The sequence below is a fragment of the Cyprinus carpio genome, chromosome B20, assembly GCF_018340385.1.
Source record: "Cyprinus carpio isolate SPL01 chromosome B20, ASM1834038v1, whole genome shotgun sequence".
NCBI classification, from domain to species: domain Eukaryota; kingdom Metazoa; phylum Chordata; class Actinopteri; order Cypriniformes; family Cyprinidae; genus Cyprinus; species Cyprinus carpio.
Window position 1 is genome coordinate 21,171,039 of NC_056616.1, and position 20,648 is coordinate 21,191,686.

Below are 20,648 nucleotides of genomic sequence, written 5' to 3' on the forward strand. Positions count from 1 at the left end.
TAAATTGTGTTCAGAAGACGAACAGAGCTTTTACGGGTTTGGAATGACATGGGGGCAAGTGATTAATGACGAAATTTTAATTCTGGGGTGTAGTATCTCTTTAAGTTAAGTTCAAAGTTATACCTCTGATGGCAAAGCTGCATTTTCAGCAACCATTACTTCAGCCTTCAGTGTCACATGATCCTTCAAAAATCATTCTTATATGCTGATTTGCTGCTCAAGAAACATTTCTTATTGTTGTAAATGTTGAAAACAGTTGTTGTGCTTAACACTTGTGCAGAAAGTGGGAAAAGCTCTTCTTTTTTCAGGATTTTTAATTAAAAATAGTTTAACAGAACAGCATTTTTTTTAAATAATCATTTAAAAAGTTGTAAATGACTTCACTATCACTTTAAATAGATACATTTCTATGTGTCCTTGCTGAATAAAAGTGTTAATTTGAAAAAAAAAAAAAAAAAAAAAAAAAGCTTATGTCCCATTTATTTAAATAGTAATGTGTGTATATATTGTGTGTGTCTCAAGTTTAACTCATGTAAATATTTTCTTTTTACAGGTGATGTGCGGCTCACACCAGAAGACTTTACTCGGGCTCAGAAATACTGTAAATACGCAGGCAGTGCACTGCAATATGAGGATGTGGGCACTGCCATCCAGAATCTGCAGAAGGCCCTGAAGCTACTAACCACTGGCAAAGAATGAGACCATTGTGCTGTCCCCACTAAAACCACTTTATCAGAGATCTGGCCCAGAGGAACTGAAAAAGGGCCTTTTCCTTAGCCCCATCTGTATCAAAAAGAGACACGCCACAGGATGCCCCCCCCCCCATCACTCAATACAACATCTGTTTCTGCCATATTGGATGTCAATAGTTGCTCATTACTAGCCCGATGAGATAGAGATACAATACTAAAAAATCAGGTGCATGTGAAAGACCCTTTTCAAATTCTGAGGAGTGCATACATATATTCATGGTTTGAGGTGTCTTAATGTTTTTTTTTTTTTTTTTCTGGCTTCACAACAATTTGGTTAGATATGCATGGACATGGAAGCATGTCTCAAGATATCTTTTAAGCAGGAATGCTCATCTTACCTCAAGCTCTCTGCAACATGAGCTTTAGAGACACTTTGCCCTTAACTACTTTCCATTCACTTCTATGTGTATGCTTCAGGTGAAATGATTCTGCAGTTAGTTTACATAGTAACTGTCTGCCTTTAGTTATGCATTGCTCTGATCAACAATAAATCTTTTCTGTCACCTCCTTTATTAGTCATTTGCAGTGCACGTTTCCTTCATAATAATCCTCATGAAAAATGAGCATCTCACATTTTGCTTTTTAGTGGTTGATTATTAAATGTATTCATTATATGCTGCTTTTCAAGGTGTATGCATTGAATCATGTGAACTATAAGCATTGCACACATGCAGTTAGAACAGGAATAAGGATTATAAAAATGTTAACTTTGGATCTCTGCACAGACCGCTTTAAACAAATCAATGGCAATTATAAACCAAATTAATTGAAAATGTGTGCAGATTATTCGGCTGAATTAAATTTAAAAAGATTTTCAGTCATTTTCTTATTGAAGCTGTTTCTGCTACAGAATAAAAAAAAAAACAATAAGTAATTGCAACTTTTTATCTTACATTAGATAAACTCTCTATTCTAAAAAAAAAAAAAAGTCAGATTCACGAAATATAAAATTGACTTTTTTTCTTGCAATTCCAAATTTACATGGGCCAGATGTTGCTGTCTGGGGTTAAACGACTGCGTTCTCAAACAGCAGCATCCACCTCCAAAAGCAATAACCGCAATCATTGTGTTTCGTCTGCTCGTTCTGAGGTGCAAGTAATTTATCATACATGAAAATTATTATATTCACTAGCTTCTCCTACTTTGCTTAGTGATGTGTAGTGCCAGTTTATCAGGAAGTGACGGTTTTGTTCTCTTTGACTTGTTGGATGGAAACGGTGCTTGTTCGCAAATGTTTTGTGTGATATTCCAATTTTGCGCACAAGTTAAATTCGCAACTTTGGATGGAAACCCAGCTACTGTCATAAATGCTTCTTTTTTTCATACATTATGTTGGTTTTTGTATCATTCCAGGTGGCAGGAACAGCAAAATGTGCTGCAGTAAGTATTCCTGCAGACTGAAAGACAAGGATGATATTGTATTTCAAAGGCACTAAAGGTGATATACTGAGTGTAGTTAGGTTATGATGTGTCATTTTTTTACTAGTCACAACCCATTCCGCCCTATGCATGACTGAACTTGGTCAGTTCAGTGTGCATATTCAGGAAACATTTAATTACAATAGACAGTTCCTGTTGTTTTCTGCTCAACTTGTGATTGTTGCGGTCACATTAGTGGTGTCACTGTTTTCCTCTCTTTTCACAGTTTAGCCTGAAGTGTAATAGAAAGGGCATTGCACTTATCTGGAAGTAGACTGAGCTATCACTGCATGCATCTGCATTTGCCTGAATCCTTTCCTGCCTCACTGTGGATGCAAATGAACATCACCTGGGATTTTCCATCCCACCTGTCTTACTCCTTTGTACTCTGGTTTAATTGGCTTAAGTGAATTTATAAAGTAATGTATTGCTTCTGATAAAATCCATCTAGGACAGCATACACATTTACACTACGGCGGAGGATTAAACCATAACATTATGCCTTTTAAGCTTTAAAAATTAACCTTAAATCCTGAATGACCACATTCATCAAATTTAGTGACTTTATAATCTCTTTTAAGTGTTTAAGGGTATTGACATTGACGCACACAGATAAAGTTTATGACTTGATCGATATCAGTGCTGTGGGAATAGAGAAAGCAGTTAAATCTTTTTTACCACCATGTATGCTGCATTATCATTAGAATTTACCATGTTTTTCAATGGCTATTGAGCAGAACAAATGAGTAATTTGTGAACAGCAAAGAATTTGGAAAGATCGTTCAAATTCTGGCTCTGTAGTTGGTTTACATTCAAAATCTTCAGCCAAGTTCCTGTGTTATGGTGATAAAATGTCATTGTGGCTGTAAATCTCAATACTAAACAAAACATATAAATGTAGCTATAGCCTATAATAAATGTCCATGTTATTGTGTATGGGTTCTCACACCCACAATAGATCAAACCTAACAGTCCCCTACAGGGACTCTATCTGATTCAAAGAAAGAGGCAGGCTCTACATCCAAATAAAGGATGACAAAATGTGTGGTATTATCACTCATCAGCTCATAGGCTTGTCATAAACAGGAATTGGCTACAAGCACATAACCAGAGATTTCTGTAGAGCGTACTATTTGACCTGAATGTTGAAATGTAAGTATCTGAGGTACATGCAAATACAGTTATCCGACTTGTAGGAACTATCTAACTGGAAGATCTTCTCTGACGTTGAAAACAAAGTAGCTAGCATGGGTGACTGAGGACAAGCTAATCTCTACAGTCCTTTTATAAGGTCTTTAACAAATTAATAAGCAGTAATAATTTGCTCATGAAAATATAATTAGAAAAATGATTGAATTCTATAAGCTATATTTTGTTCTTGTATTTTTTGTATTTTTAATTTCTGATTTATATTAGTTTAAAAACCCCTTTTTTTTATAAAGTTACATATGAAAAAAGTTTATATAGCATGCATATATATATTATATAGAAAATTATCTTTCTCCCATTTGTAAATTTTTATGTATAGTTAGAATGTAGTTAATTTAAAATTATATAAAAAAAGTCTAGTTCTTTTTTTCATTTTGTCACGTGTGTATGTTTACTGTAGCTTATATATAGTTAATATAATGTAGTTAATTTAATATATATTGTATAGTTAATTTCAAATTACACAAAAACAATATTAATATTATATATATTTCTACTTTTTTTTTCCTTAACACGGTGGTCACGTATTATTAGCCTATACCTAATAAGACATTGATTTTATATAAAGTAATCACATGCTTAATTCTACATTGTTGGTCATATTATCGTATTTAATCCTAGCAACAGTGCGTACCAAACACTAATGCAAAGTATTCATGTATTTATTTATTTATTCTTTTTGGGGTCTCCTTGGGATTTCTCTCACTGAAGGGTGGGGCTCTATTGAGAACTGCCTCCAGCGGTTGGACAAGCACAGTTTTGTCTAGTAAACTCTTGTTAACGCTTTACCCAGCATCTATCCGCTCGGAGAACAGGTTCATCCATCAAAAATAGATAGTGCAGTTCATTTAAAAATATCTCCGATGATGATACGTGTGTGTTAATCACTGGCGTGGCGCGTGAAAGTTGATGGTGGGCTGCCTCTCAAAAAAAGTTCTCACAAGTTGTTCAAACAGGAGAAGAGATATAATGCTTCTTCAACGAGACGAGCTTCAATGAAATAATGTAAGTGACTTTTGAACGACTTATACGTTTCTTTGTGAAATTAGCCTAACGTTACATATTCAGACTAAATCTCAAGTAGGCTAAATAAATCTTGTGGTTTCTTCTAGTTTAACTTTCGCTGACAATAAAGTGCTCTGATTAGTGGAAATATAATTATACCGCAAGATATTGATACGTTTTAATGGATGATTAAAATATAGTTTTAATTTAATCCTGATAATAATACTATTAGAAACTGAGTGAGCTGTGATACCGCTACGTGTTTTATTTATATATTTTTTATTTTTATATATTTTCTCTTATTTTAAACAACGTTGATATTCAAGTAGGTCGTTTACTTTTAGAAATGGAAAGTATATGAAGTCTTGTTTCATGTATAACTGATGCATTGTGCGCATTTGGTTGTATTTTATATCTTTTACTTAGAGTGAAATATCCATGGCCCAAAAGAATGGGTGTCACATTACAATGCTGGTGGGCAGATGAATTGCTTATTGGACTTTTAGATGACCACAAATAAAACCGTAAACAACTCAACTAGATAGTATTTAAAATGTCTACGTCTAAATTATAGCTTCCACTCATAGTCTGTCTCTCTCACTATAGCAAGCTGCCTGCCTACACAGCGTTTTTAAGCATCACAGACATTTGATGTCCGACAGACTACTTGATTTTAAGGCACGACCTACTTCATAGTAGGTTAATGTGGAATTTCTTAGCTCATTAGATGAGATGAGCTCATGTCAGAGAAAAATGAGAGAATGATGAATATCCCATTTACCTGTAGTGTTGACAGCTGTGGTGTTTCTGAAGATAGTGAAGTAATTAAAAACTGTTGAAGTGCTGATGTAGCCTAGTTTTTAGTTACATCTAAGGTTTAGGTTTTGTAACTCAATTGTAGTTCATGATAATGCAAATGACTTTTATTTTGCATTATGATTTTCTTAGCATGAGAGTCTTAGGATTTTGAGTACCAGAAGCCCCTGTTTCTGGTTTTCCAACTCATTTTTGCCATGATGAATCAAGTTCTTTATGCTGCTGACACGGTCCCTTGTGTCACTGACCCCATTCATGTGTATTTACATATGCTTAGGGGAGCGTTCTGAACAATATTCATATGTTCCCTAATGTCATGTATTACATGCATTTTATATGGTGGTCTAAATAAATGGCCTCATTCTGATCACTCAAGCCAGATGCACCACCTTACAGAGATGATATGAGGATGTTTACTTAAGGCTGAAAAATATGTTGTGACGTTATGATTTGTAACAATGATTTATGACGGTGTTGATCTTAGATAAGATTCCCTTCTCTTTAATGATTTTATTCCACAGTTGTGGCTTGCCTATAATGAATGCTACTGATGGCATGTTGTGGTTGTTTAATAAAGTATGAATTCAGGGCCCTGTCTATTGTCCTGATTCTGCCTTCGTTTAACTGCACTGTGGGCTGAAAATAGAGATCTCTATTATCTTTTGACAATAGTTGTTAAAATGAAACAAGATCTCGGGACCTCACACAGTATCTTGTAACTTCACACACTTCAAGTCTTGGCAACAAAAGCTTACAGACTATGTTATTTAAAAAAAGAGTATCAAATGAAGCATTGCAATAATCTCATTAAAACATACTCTGGCTCGGATGGAGGGAATTTTCCATCCATTTATAATAATGAAGACATTTATCACCCTAATACTAATAAAGATGAACCCAATTAAACAAATAATGTCTTCGTCAGAATAACTTGCGAGGTCTCTAGTGGTTGTCATCTCCCGCTGGAAACTTCATTTTCCATAGACCTCGGATAATGACTTACCAGAACTCGCCTTCTTGGAAGCAGATTTCAGATCAGAGGTTGTTTGTTGATATCCAATTTCAAATTTTGCATCTTAATGTGGTTTGTAGTGAAAAGTCACAGATATGTGCAGTTTATTCTTCTGAGGTGGATGTGTGGATTGGTGCTGCGTGCTTTCTTACTTTACTCTTTATTCCTTGATTCAATAAGAGAATCATTTGAAGAACTTTTTTTCTCTAGTTCTTTAGAAAAGCAGCTATGTTCTTATGTTTTAAAGAGCTTGGGTAAACAATACGCTGATCTGAATAACATTGATATTTTTAGCTGTAACATCAGGACTGTTTTTTATCTGTAAAGTACCAGAACTAACTCAAGAACCCCAAAAAATGCCCACGATAAAAGGGTTCTTTTCTGAATCTGGTGCTACACGGAATTATTGAAGAGCCTTTATTTTCAAAATTATTGTCAACTTCCCTTTCTAGTAAAGACCTAAAGTTCTGTTTGTGTTTTTGCAGCTAGTCAACAATCTGTGATAAAAAGCTCTTAGAAGGACCATTTTAAAATCGAAACTGATGCTGATAGTGTCAGTAGAACAGCGGTCTTTTTATGAAGGAGTGAGAGAAGGGACTCCTTGGCAATGATCCATACAGTCCATTATTGTGGATCTGAAGAACCAAAATAGTGATCCATTCTAAACAGGTTTTAGACTTCAATCATTGCTTTTAAGGGGATGTGGAGTAGGTTCCTTTTTACTGCACATCTCAGTATCCTGACCTCTTTTGAACATGGATGGACATTGGATGGTTAGTGTAATGTAGGGTTAACAATAGTTAAACCATCACGCTTAAGATGGTTTTTTCTTTCTACATGTTATCTTAAGGGTTTTTCCATTGTTTTATAATACCATTCATATTTTTTACTTGTTTTATAATTTAAAGAAGAAACCAATCGGATGTATATTTGACATTTGAGGCTTAATACTATAGAAAAGCACTAAAGTTTTTTCAGTTAGAGTGTTTTCAGCTTGTTTATTTTCATTTAAAAATATGGCATGCAGTTGCATCAAACAATGGTATAAACAACATTCAATGTAAATAGTGATTTTAATAAAGGGAATAATCGACAATTATGATTTTTGTCATAATTGTGCAGCCCTAGTTAAAAGGGGGTAAAATGTTCTCAAACTCATTTTGACTTTATTTCTTATGTGGAACACAAAAGAAAACCTTTTCAAAAATGTCCCTGATTTTTGTCCGTACTATGAAAGTCAATGGAGTTCAATGTTGTTTAGACCTCACTGACTTTCAAAATATTTCTTTTGTGTTCTATACAGTCATGAGACGTTGATAGAATTGACATTTTTTGAGGGTTGATCTGTCTCTTTAAGACCGTGAAACGCCATTCTAGTTTTAAGCATTATCATTTTCTTTTTTTTTTAGACACTGGTTTTCTGTATAGCTAAATAGTTTTTCAAGGTATCCTTCCGTTTATTTTTGCAGCTATGATATTTTTTTTTCCATGCATGAACCGCTTTAATAGATAGCACACTCTTATTCGTTTTTTTTTTTAGCCTCTGGTTTCCTGTCATTTCAAGTTTTGCTTTGTAAATAGTGGTGCAAACCTTTGTAAACCTCACCATCCGTGATCTTTTTCAGCAAACTTATTATGGCTGACGTGGGAGAGTGATTAGTCATTATGTAACGGGGCAGTTTTTGCATGGCTGTGGTCACTGTTCTGACAAGAAAAAATGGTTTCCATGCCACAAATACATAATTTAAACCTTCAAAGTTCTCCCAAATTATAGACGCATGAATAAAGATATTGTGCTCCTGCGTGTGTGTGTGTGTGTGTGTGTGAGAGTGAGAAAAGCTAATGCATGAAGTTTATGCCAGTTGCCATGTATGAAGTGTTTTAAGTCAGTGACTAAGAAAACCAGAGACAACAATTCATGACTCTATTTGCATTTTTTTGCACTAATAAACTTGAATTTGTTTCCAAACATCCATCAAATAATGTTTCCAGCTTTAACGGCAATCCATTTAATGAAACCTCTAATGCAGTTGTGGTTTTTGTGTATTTACACTGTACTAAAATGACATGTAAATAATAAATTGAATTGCGGTTTTGTTTTGAAATTTAATTAGCTAAATCTGATTGGCAGGATTTCGTTCATCAGTGGTAGGTGGTGGAGATGGAAGTTCCAGAATGCTCTCGCAGTTTTCCTGCTGCTGCTCTGCTTTTTGACCTCAGGTAAAGTAGCTCTACAGTTGTAAATGTAAAATGTAATAATGCAAGTAGTGTCTTATCAGGAAATGTAAGCCATAGTTAAGTTCTGATATGAGTTTATATGTATATTGATTGCACATCATACTAATCAACATTGCTTCCATTTCACGAATTCATCTTTTCCCCTTTTTAATGTCTTGTTTCATATCTGCAATGTACTTATTTCACTGTTTCTCTGTTCAGTTTATATGTATATACATGCTTTAAACTTTCTATCAGCTTCCTTCTATTTGTTTAAATAAATTTCTTGCTCTGTCATGCTTTTTTAATCACCTTTAACATGCTTTTGTTGTCCTTGTCCTAGTTACAACCAGTTATACATGAAAAATATCTCATAAAAAGATTTTTTTTTTTTTTAATAACGCCACATTCAATTTAGTTGTGAAGAAAGATCCTACTTCTACTCCTCCATATATAAATAAAACAGGACCCAAGGGTGAGATCTGGCTCTGTCAGTGGTCTCACAGCAGGCATTGGTGGGCTAAACTTTTTCCCGAAACTGCTTATGTTTGTAAGCCAGTCATTACGCACAACATTTGTGGTTGTTTTTTGCAACCGACATAATCTTTGTTACGACAGTTTCTCCTGAGACTGAGTTATAATTCAGACGTGTTATTAATGATTTCAGAACCAAAAAAACATGGACTTAACTGGCAGCTTGAATCGTTAATCGGCCTGTTGTTGCTGAATATAAGTTCCCTGTGCGCTGCATATGAAAAGCATGTGTCTTTTTAATATTAGTCGCATACCGTGGCTCGCCTGATTTGTTCGTACTGTTATATTGGTCCAAGAAGGAACGTTTACGGTCTTTGGATGCCTGTCAGAAATGGTTTAGAGCAAAGATCAGATTTAATGCTGGGAATCAGCATCAGGGAAATTTCTAAAGCGCTATAATAATTTAAACAACGGACAAGCGAGTGCTAAAACTCTTTCAAAACAATGAAATTTGATTAATGTAAGCCACAGCAAAAACAAATGATGGAATAATGTTGTGTGGAGAAGGCCAAGAGCAATTTCAAACATCGTTTTAGGATGTCCGCCTCTCGTAGGCATTCCAGACCTCACTTAAATCACGCCTAAATCGTATGTAGTTCAAACTTGGAAAATACTTGATGAAAAAACTTGTTGATTAGATCTGATTTGTCACATTCGGTTAACAGTGCACACAGACTCTCCATCCCAGGCATGGAATCTTTACTGTCCTTGTGCAAGAGGTTGTCATTAAAACCAGATGTGATTATGGCCCATAGAGAGACCAAACCCTTTGTGCATAAGTTCACAATATGCGTTTGTTGCTTGGTTTCATACCGAAACCGCAACTGTACACACAGCTTGTCACATGTTTGTTATTGGATGGCCTTGTTTTTCTACCATGCTTAATAAGCCAAGGAGCTATGGGTGTGTTTGTAGAGTTAAATCTCACTGAATCCTTATAACAGCTGCTCCATGTTGATCAAGAGCAACGCAAAAAAAAAGTGCATAAGTGATGGACTCAATTAAGGAACAGTTCCCCCAAAAATGAAAATAATATAATTTACTCACACTCATGCAATTCCAAGCCAGTGTTATTTTTTCTTGATTCCATTAAACACTAAATCAAATGCTGGGCAGAATGTCTGAGCTGTTTTTCCCATACAATGAAAGCAGATTTCATAGTTTATAATTCTATGATTCAAAATTATAAAAAGCCTCATAAAACTGTCATAAAAGTAGTCACATTTATATTTTAGTGTGAGAATTATTGTGGGATTTTAGGGCATGTATCATGGATTACTTTATTGACCTTCACTACATCAGCATGCACTTTACAACAGTGCTCATAGCAGCTTATTTGTTTTGTTTTTTTATTTTATTTTATATTATATGAAAAAGAACAGCTTGAACATTCTGCCTTGCATCTCCTTTTCTTTTTCATGAAAGAAAGAAAATAACGTAGGCATCCGTAATGACAGAAAGGTGACTAAACTATGACAGGATTCGCATTTTTGGGTGAACTGTTAAGTGACCCTTGGCAGATGAATGCAGCACACCTGAGGTACAAAGACAGCAGGTAAGCTGCCAGGAGAGTGAGAGAAATGAGACACTTCAAGATTAAAGCTTTCACAAAATGTGACGCTGCTGAAAGGGCTATTTTTAATCTCCCAGGCCTTTTTAGCCTGAGATCCATGTATCTGGCATTCCAACTTTTGGCATCTTCCCCAAGCGCCCTTCTACTAAAAGGACATTTTGAGATCAAAGCTCTCCTTTTCTCCTTTAAAATCATGCAGGCATTCTTTCATTGACCTTCACTTCATCAGCAGTCTCTTCACAGGACTTCGCAAATCCCATATCACCAGTATTTTATTTTATTTTGTTTTGTTGTGTTATGTTTTGATGGTTTTTTTTTTTTGGTTTTTTTTGCTTTGCTTTGCTTTATTTTATTGTAATAGTGCAAAATTAGTTAGTAAACCAGTGCCTTTTTCAGTTTAATACCTTTTTAAACATTATTTTTATACATTTTTAAATGCTTAAGTGTAATAAATTACATTGTTCCATCTCAAGCAAAATTAATATATTTTAATATATGTGTGATATAATTACACCTTCAAAAAGATAACCAGGTTAACATTACAAATTACATGTATGTTTCATTTCATTTTCAACACATTTACCGCAGTTGCACTCAGCACATAGTAAACGCTGTTATCAACTATTCATTGTTAAAGATGTTTTTACACATAAGTATATGAACGAGACAAATTGTACTCATTTTAAATGATCTCATAGTGAGTAAATGACCTTTGAGTGGAGTGATCCTGTTTTCTACAGTTTGTGCGAATGAAATACATTAAAAAAGGCAGGTGACGTGTTCAGTCCCCCTGACGCACTACTGAGATGAACCCATCCTGGGTGGGAACCAGGATCTGAGCAGCACATGATATATTGTGCCAGTTAGAGCTGTGGCTTCTGTAGCACAGTTAGTCGTGCCGCTTTTTACTGTGTCCCACTCCGACAGCTTTGCAGTTTGCACACAACTATAAAACAGCAGGATATTCCAGTAGCGTGATTCCGTCCAATAGTGATTTCAGCCTCTTTCTGCAAAACACTCACAGGCCACTTGTCAAAAGCTGATCCCATTCCTTGCTCGTTTAAACCCCAGGCATGATGGAGGAAAGAATGATCTTTTTTTCCCCTCACCTCTTGTTTTTGCTGGACAACTGTTATGAATTTTCCACTGTTTTCTGTCCAAGGTGTGACCGATGGGGTCTTGTTTGTGGTGGGTTTTGAAGTGACCCAGCTCAGACTGGTCTGACATTCTGATTTGTGCGGTGTATTTGATCTTCCAAAAGGGAACAGGAGAATGCAAATGTGTAGAAACATTAGCTTACGCGCCGATAAAAAGGGTCTGCTAAACATTTATGACGTGTTGTTTGCATGTAGCTGGCTTTTCAACGTGAAATCAAATAAAAAATGTGGTAGTTACATGTATAAAATCTATTTAGGTCAATTGTTTTACAGTTTACAACTTGCAGCGATACAGCCAATGATCATTTTGCCTTGGAGCCATAACACATAATGTGCTATACTTTATTAAATTCAGAGTCACTCTCCAAAAGTAATTTTAATCGCATATTTTGCCTTTTCTTGACTTATTTAGTTTAATTTGAATTTGTCTTGAATGCTGGCACAGGGGTATTGGAAACAAGCACAAGTGAACATTTATTCCATTAAGAAATTATCTGTTAATTTTGTAAATTTATAAAACTTGACCTGAGGCACACAGTAACACTTCTGCAAGAAAATGTGTGTACTGTATATCACTATTATGTATGTTAGTAATTTGTATCCTTTAAAGTTCATTCACATTTATCTTATAGTGTATTTGGTCTGGACCTGACTTAGTCTTAGACATAAGTATACTTAAGCTGGCTTAAAATGAATGATAGCTTTAAAATACATTTACATTTAGCAGACGCTTTTATCCAAAGCAACTTACAGTGCAATTAGGCTATCCATTTTCTTTTTTTTTTTTTACCTAACATGTTTTCCCTGGGAATCACACCCACAACTTTTTGTGCTGCTAATGCAATGCTGTACCACTGAGCCACAGGAACTACTATGCTAAAGCTAAAATAAGCTAAATAAGCTTAAATAAGCTAAAACAAGAAAAACTTTCTACCAAATTTGTTAGAAAGTAAACACAGTTCACAAGTTGCAACAGTAGTGATCATGTGTATTCATAGTTTTCATAAAAAGACATCTTTTGATTTTTAGGAATGCTTTTAGATGTCTGACCACTTCTAACCAGAATCAGAAAGGAGAAAAGTGTGTGGTTTTGGCTTCTTGACAGTTTGGATTGAAATGTAAGCGGTCTGAAATTCAGCCTTTATATCAACTGTCCACTCTGGTGAACACAAGGCATGTAATGACTCAGGTCTCTGAAGAGAGCGAACTCTGTGGTTTAGTTTGTGTCCCCTTAAACGGAAGATCATTTTCCCTTTCTTGGGTGAATGCCCTTTATCCTTCAATTCTATTAGAGAGCAGTTCTCATCATTAAAGTGCTTTATTGTTACCCTCCCGGAATCTGTGTAAAGCCATCAATTCCCATATTTCCTGTTTCTCCTGAGGTACAATGACTATACCTGCAAGTTTCAAGCCAACTACTATGAATACCACATTTATGGCCACTAGTGGACCTTCATTCTGGGATTTTTCATGCAAAGAGTTTTAAAATTTCATGCTTGAAAATTCAATTGGTTGTTCTCAACAGTATCGTTACTGTAAAGGGAAAAACTGTTTCTGCAGAAAAAAAAAAAACTCATGGAATATTATTTACTTGGAGAACATATAATAAATCATTGAAATTAGTTTGTCCTTTGACTGTTGGAATGGGTTATGAAATTTAACCCTCAGTAATGTTTGTTTACTTACATCAAACTTGTCCTGAGGAAGCCACTGCATCTTGAGAAAGTTTAATTGCTCAGCGCTGCTCAATTTGCCAAAAAGTGCTGTGGTTTTTGCTTATGTGCTTTTCAGGACTGCATGAACAGAGGCCATTGTCTCTGAGTCAAGTATTTTTTTCCATTGAAGACTTCACATCCGAGAGTTGTCTTGAGGGATCTTAAAGGATATGGTTGGTGACGTTGATCATAAGTCCATGAAATGGTTCAATATTCTAGGTTTTCTTAATGGGAAAATGTCTCCAAGGCTCCTAACAGTACCAGATCCCGATCAAACTTGATATCTGTCACCCTTTCGTTCTGTCCTTGTCGATGCACTAACCCAACAGCTGTCTAAACGCATCTTACTGTCACCTGACGCCTTTCCTGTCCTTGGCCTCTTCTAATACCTGTCCTTTGCAAGCTAAAGTGACATGTGACCTGTTTGCTTGCAGTAGCACAGAGCTGCCAGAGTAGCGTCAGCTGCAATGTGGTGCTCACCGACTCCCCAGGGCTTTCCTCCCCCTGCTACCCCAAGACTACCCACCCAGTCAGGCCTGCAAGTGGACCATACAGGCCCCGACTGGCTTTATAGTGCAGATCACCTTCCTAGATTTTGAGCTCGAGGAAGCGCACGGTTGCATCTATGACCGCATCGTCATCAGCACTGGCATGAGCGATGCCAAATTTTGCGGCTTAACACCCAATGGACTAACTCTCAACTCCAGTGGCAATGTGATGGAGATTTCCTTTAACTCAGACTTTAGTGTCCAAAAGAAAGGCTTCCATATCAGTTACAAACAAGGTATGTTTATTGCATGGCAAGCTCTTCACAGCATGTTTAATTATCTAAGTTATTTTAATTTAACCTTTTTTATCATTCATGATTGATTTTAAGGATTAATTAAATTTATTCATATTTATTTCACAATGTATAATTAAATAGATTTTTTGTATCCTGTTATGGTTTATTGAATGCCATTAATTGTGTTTTGCGGCTTAAAAAAACAGATAATCTTTCCCCACAAGCGGGACAGCGAAAGCAGTGTTTTAATGTAGTGAGTAAACATCAGACGTCATAGCAGTATTATCAAGATTATGTTGCTGGACTCTATTGCTCTGTTTCCTATCACAGCCACTCACATCATATAGCTTTGCCATTCATGCTATCAAATTCATCTCATTGTGTTCTTATGACCACGGTCACAATCATTTAACTATATTGAGGTATTTATTCAGCACTTCTCTGATTCTGTCAACAAGAGTTTTCAGCCTGCAAAGTATTCTAATCAAGGTTTTTTTTTTTTTGCTTGTTTTTCAGAAAAAAAAAAGATTACATTTATTAATTGGATTTTGTGACCTAATAAGGCTAGTTTTCAGATAAAATATATAACATTAAGTTTTTATTTCATGCCCACTGGCGTAGTTTTTGCGTCTTTTTTATAAACAAATGAATGCCTGTTTTTGGAACAGAATGATGTGAACAAGGTAAAGTGTAAAATAATACATTTTTAAATAAGTGTTTTTTTTTGTTTGTTTGTTTGTTTTTTTACTCTGAGTTAAAAACAATAAACTAAAATGTAAAATTGTTATATTGGTTTAACTAGAAGACATGATTTTTGTAGAATTTTTTTTGAAACACAGCAAGAGTTTGGGAAGTCACAGATGGTATTTATTTAGGGTTGTAACTCTTTGTGTGAACAAAACTACAAATTCCTAGGTGTAGGCTCATTATCAGGCAACAGGGGTGCCTGTATAAATTGATGGACACAGTTATGTTCAATGGAAAAGCACACACTCCTCTAAAAGAAATAACAACCTGCAAAAATAACCTTTGTTATGAAGTCAGACAGGTGTGAAGGTACCCATTAGTACCCAGTAGCTTACAGATTTAGACACTGTATTTTCTTTTACCTTCCCAGTGAAACAGGTTTGAAATGAAACACCTTTGAGATCAAGCTCATTAGTGTTTAGTGTTCAGCAAACCCATTGCTTGTTCTGTGATCAGTAGCGTCAGATGTCTGGTTATGTCAAAAAGCATCATGAATATAGAGTGCAGGGATCTTATAGTACAACTGGAGGTGTATTTTTCCACTGCTTGTGGTTTTTATAGAGAGACGGCCAACAGACACAAACTTCCGCCAATTAAATGAAATGTGTCAGCAAATCTGACTTAAAAGAGGTGTTTTAACATGGGCAAAAGAATATGACTGTCCGGTTTGGAAGAAGTTTAATAAGCTTGTCTTAGAGTGATTACTTAATATAATGTTCCTGACATACTTGGATGATTTCAGATATTAATGTTTCTCTTCTTTTCTCTTGTATGTATAATGAAACAGTTACTCTATATTAGCTGATTCTCATTAGAATTTAGTCTGTGTTGTCCTGTTTAACCAAATCGGAGATCATAAAGAGGTTTGAACGAACCATTGTCTATTCTACAATATCTTAGTGCATGCATTTGTGTCATATTTTAAGATCTAATGTTTTTCACTCTTGCAGTGGCAGTGGCACTGAGGAACCAGAAGGTCACAATGCCAAAAAGCAGCAAGAGTGTAGTGAGAGTGGCCAATTCAGTCTCCATTCCTGTTTTAACTGCATTCACTGTGTGCTTTGACATCGCCCGCACGGCTGAGAAGAGCACAGAGACTATCTTTACCTTGTCTGATGCTGATGACACATCCATTTTGGCATTTGAGAAGACAGCCAGAGGCATGGACCTGTTCATCATTGGTTCCTACTGCTCTGTAAACGACCTGCTTACCAGCTCAGACATCACATCCAGCATGACGCCAATCTGCCTTACCTGGACCAAGTCCACCGGCCTTGTGGCAGTGTACTTTGGAGGCCAATATCGATACAAAACCTGTGCAACCTCTCAGGTTTACACCTTGCCGAGTGGGGGAACCCTCCAGCTTGCAGGAAAAGGGTCAAGCTCGGTCAGTGTGGATGATCAGAATTTGGATGGATTCATGTACAATTTCCGATTGTGGGATTACGCCATGCCCCACTCTGAGCTGTCTTCCCTCACCTGTGATGTCGAGGGAAACGTCATTGACTGGGATCATCGCTTCTGGACTATCCCAGGCAGTTACATACAGACCGACAGCACTCTCAGCTGTAGTGAGTATATGGTTTCAGTTCTATTGTGCGGAAGCTGGTTTATTATAAATCAAAGGATTAGTTCACTTTCAAATAAAAAGACGTAAACATCTTGTATGACATGGGGGTGAGTATATTATCAGGAAATTTTCATTTTGAAAGTGAACTAATCCTTTAATAAAAGGAAGAGATTAAATTGAAAAGCCATCACACACAACTCAGGGCCTTATAGTTTTGCCCACTAGTACCATTTTCCCATAAAGTATGAGATAAATGAAATAATAATCTAATAAAATTTCAAATAAAAACATGTATTTATTTATTTATTTATTTATTTATTTATGTGTTAAATTATGGAGTTGAGTTATTATATAGTTTTAAGATTTTAATTTCAAAATTAAATAATTTCTGTAGGCCCCCTTTATGCTTGGTATTGGAATAATCCATTACACAAGATATAAGTAGAACAATTTGTTTGTCTGAATCCAAAATCTGAAATTAGTTTCTATAAATTTCAGATTAGTTTCACAGATTAAAAAAAAAATCTAATATTCTAAAAAAAATTTAGAAGGAAAGAAGTAGAAAGTATTTGAAAATACATAAGCAAATACAGATACATAAGAAAGAAAGGGAAATTTATTTATTAGAGTACTGTAGTTATAAACCAACAGAAAAGACACAATTAACCCCATACTGTATGTAAATGCACCCAAGATGCATTAAAAACACATTCAGAGGTGGTCACAGACTGACCACATTCAACAAAGATGTGCATGCTAAATGTTGCTTTAAGTCTATACAACCACACAAATAATATGCAAATGCTGTTTTCCATTTTACACTGAACAAAATTATAAACGCAACACTTTTGTTTTTGCCCCCATTTTTCATGAGCTGAACTCAAAGATCTAAGACTTTTCTATGTACGCAAGTTAATCCATCCACCTCACAGGTGTGGCATAACAAAATGCTGATTAGACAGCATGGTTATTGCACAAGTGTGCCTTAGGCTGCACTCTAAAATGTGCAGTTTTATTACACAGCACAATGCCACAGATCTCGCAAATTTTGAGGGAGCATGAATTGAATGTTCATTTCTCTACCATAAGCCATCTCCAAAGGAGTTTCAGAGAATTTGGCAATACATCCAACCAGCCTCACAACCACAGACCACGTGTAACCACACCAGCCCAGGACCTCCACATCCAGCATCTTCACCTCCAAGATCGTCTGAGACCAGCCACCCGGACAGCTGCTGTAACAGTCGGTTTGCATAACCAAAGAATTTCTGCACAAACGGTCAGAAACCATCTCAGGGAAGCTCATCTGCATGTTTGTCGTCCTCATTGGGGTCTCGACCAGACAGTTCATAGTCGTAATCGACTTGAGTGGGCAAATGCTCACATTTAATGGTGTCTGGCACTTTGGAGAGGTGTTCTCTTCACGGATGAATCCCGGTTTTCACTGTACAGGGCAGATGGCAGAGAGCGTGTATGGCGTCGTGTGGGTGAGCGGTTTGCTGATGTCAGTGTTGTGGATCGAGGGGCCCATGGTGGCGGTGGGGTTATGGTATGGGCAGGCGTATGTTATGGACAACGAACGCAGGTGCATTTTATTGATAGCATTTTGAATGCACAGAGATACTGTGACGAGATCCCGAGGCCCATTGTTGGGCCATTCATTCACGACCATCACCTCATGTTGCAGCATGATAATGCACGGCCCCATGTTGCAAGGATCTGTACATAATTCCTGGAAGCTGAAAAGATCCCAGTTCTTGCATGGGCAGCATACTCACTGGACATGTCACCCATTGAGCATCTTTGGGATGCTCTGGATCAGTGTATACGACAGCGTGTTCCAGTTCCTGCCAATATCCAGCAACTTCGCACAGCCATTGACAACCTGATCAACTCTATGTGAAGGAGATGTGTTGCACTGTGTGAGGCAAATGGTGGCACACCAGATACTGACTGGTTTTCGGACCCATACGCCCCCCCCGGACCCCCCAATACATTAAAAGGCACATTTTAGAGTGGCCTTTTATTGTGGCCAGCCTAAGGCACACCTGTGCAATAATCATGCTGTCTAATCAGCATCTTGATATGCCATGCCTGTGAGCTGGACGGATTATCTCGGCAAAGGAGAAGTGCTCACTAACACAGATTTAGATAAATTTGTGAAAAATATTTGAGAGAAATAGGCCTTTTGTGTACATAGAAAAAGTCTTAGATCTTTGAGTTCAGCTCATGAAAGATGCGGGCAAAAACAAAAGTATTGCATTTATAATTTTCTTCAGTGTACATAAATAAATGTAATTGTATCACACTGGAAAAGCACTGGAATGCAAAGTGAAAATGCTATACAGCTAAAGGGTATACAGATACTTTCCGGATACAAAAGGATGTTAATGCCAAGTTTAAAGGGGCCCATTCCTGTTACTCTTTCTGATAAACTAAAAATGTGCAAAGAATCTTGACAACTTTTCTTATTCTGCTACCTAAGACAGCACTTTAAAAGACCTTCAAATGCCCTCCAACTCTCAGCGTAGAGGAATGAGCTTTGGGTGGAATAGAGGAAAAGCAGGCATGACTCACATGCATAACAAGCCTCAGCAGGGACTGCTTTCTTCCACTTAGTTAGGTTCCTGAAACTCTAGATGCCCAGCACATCAGCAGCCCATGGAAAAAAGTGTCACTTTAAACTATGGCGCCTTAGATCAAAAGCATTAACTCACTCAGTAGCGTTCTGTGCCCTAAGACAGATAAAGCCGTATGTCCTGTGTGAACATTTGGTTTGTGTTAGTCTTGGAAGTTATGTTGGAATTATTTTCTCTGGATAACCTGTTAAATTGCCTATATAGATTCCTGTTAAAGGTATTTCCTTGTCAGGAGGACATCAGAACAGAGAGGGTACTGATTCCTCATCAGAGTTCCTTTAGATAACTGATCATATGCAAATCATTAGCAACACACTGTATTTTTATGTTAATATACAGGGGGCTTCAAAGCTCTAAAAATGTTTCTCTCTTTTTGACAGTTTCTTCACTGCAAATTTTATTATTAGCATGAAAATAGTATGAGTAAAAAGTTTAATTGAAAATATACATGAATGTCTTATTTGATTGTTCCCCTTTTGCTTTGCTTTGTGTCCATCTTGTGCATCACAAATTAGCTTTTTTATAAAGTTATTAACTAATGCAGAATCTAAAATATTTCTACTGTATTTAGCCTGCAAAGTCATTTTTTCTAGTAAAACACCTTTAAAAGAAAATGAATTTGCTTGAGAGGTAAAATTGTGTATGGTAACAAGCGTGAATGTTTTATTTGATTTGTCCTACTTTTGCTGGCGACCAAATGATTTGAAAATGATAGCCTTGACTGATCACCATCCTGTACATCACAAATTTCATACAAGTAATTGGCCTGTCTTATAAATAGTGCACAATCTTTTTTCTTATTTGTTTTACATTTATTTTAGTATTTATCAAAAACGTTTAAACTATTTGGCTCAAGGTTTAATTGGATGTCGAATCCAAGATTTTCAATGTGGACTCCCACTGTTTGCTTGTATATACCATGTTTAATGTTTTCAAAGGCTTTTTAATTATCTGTCCATTTCAAAGCATGGAATTGCATTGATAGACACTGTATGCAATTTATATACATATCCCTGCCATTGGCTAACTTGAACTGAATTAAGTGCTTATGCTAACTGTAGTCTGTAAAGGCAACTAATTTCTCGTCTTCTTTTGCAGTCTGTTACCCAAATTGCATTCACTTAACAGCTTCAACTAGTGGTGAGTGTACTGCTAACATGCCTAATATGTGCGGAATTGCTTGCTTTGAGCTGTGAAGGTCATGCATGATGTGTACGCAATATCATTCAACATGTGGCTGTACCTATAGATGCTTTATGCCCAGTGTATAGTATATTTTCTGTAAAATGTGCTGAATAATGCTCATGTTCTTACTGATGGACATTTGGAAAGCTGATCTTTGTTGGCATATACTTAGATTTACACACTCGCAAGTCATTTCAAACCGGTATGACTTTATGTACTCTATGCTTTTTGAGGACACAAGTGTGATTTCCAATATGCCACTGGTTGCTTTCTTCTATTGATGTGAAGTGAATGGAAACTGATGCTTCAAGCTT

The 20,648-nt window shown here is 36.3% G+C and overlaps 2 protein-coding genes across 3 annotated transcripts in view; both read left to right on the forward strand.

Moving 5' to 3' along the window:
• LOC109064248 (vacuolar protein sorting-associated protein VTA1 homolog) overlaps positions 1–1,260 on the forward strand; it is a 28,524-nt gene extending 27,264 nt beyond the window's left edge. For both annotated transcript variants that reach the window (XM_042746230.1, XM_042746231.1), the window contains exon 8: positions 554–1,260. In XM_042746230.1, the coding sequence (XP_042602164.1) occupies positions 554–699 (146 nt within the window). In that variant the 3' untranslated portion in view covers positions 700–1,260. The remainder of the gene's footprint in view (positions 1–553) is intronic.
• Positions 1,261–3,998: 2,738 nt separating this feature from the next.
• Positions 3,999–20,648, forward strand: part of LOC109064675 (adhesion G-protein coupled receptor G6-like) — a 39,515-nt gene continuing 22,865 nt past the window's right edge. Inside the window, 5 exon segments of the mRNA XM_042746404.1 lie at positions 3,999–4,385; positions 8,345–8,433; positions 13,844–13,921; positions 13,924–14,193; positions 15,891–16,511. Coding sequence (XP_042602338.1) covers positions 4,384–4,385; positions 8,345–8,433; positions 13,844–13,921; positions 13,924–14,193; positions 15,891–16,511 — 1,060 coding nt within the window. The 5' untranslated portion in view covers positions 3,999–4,383.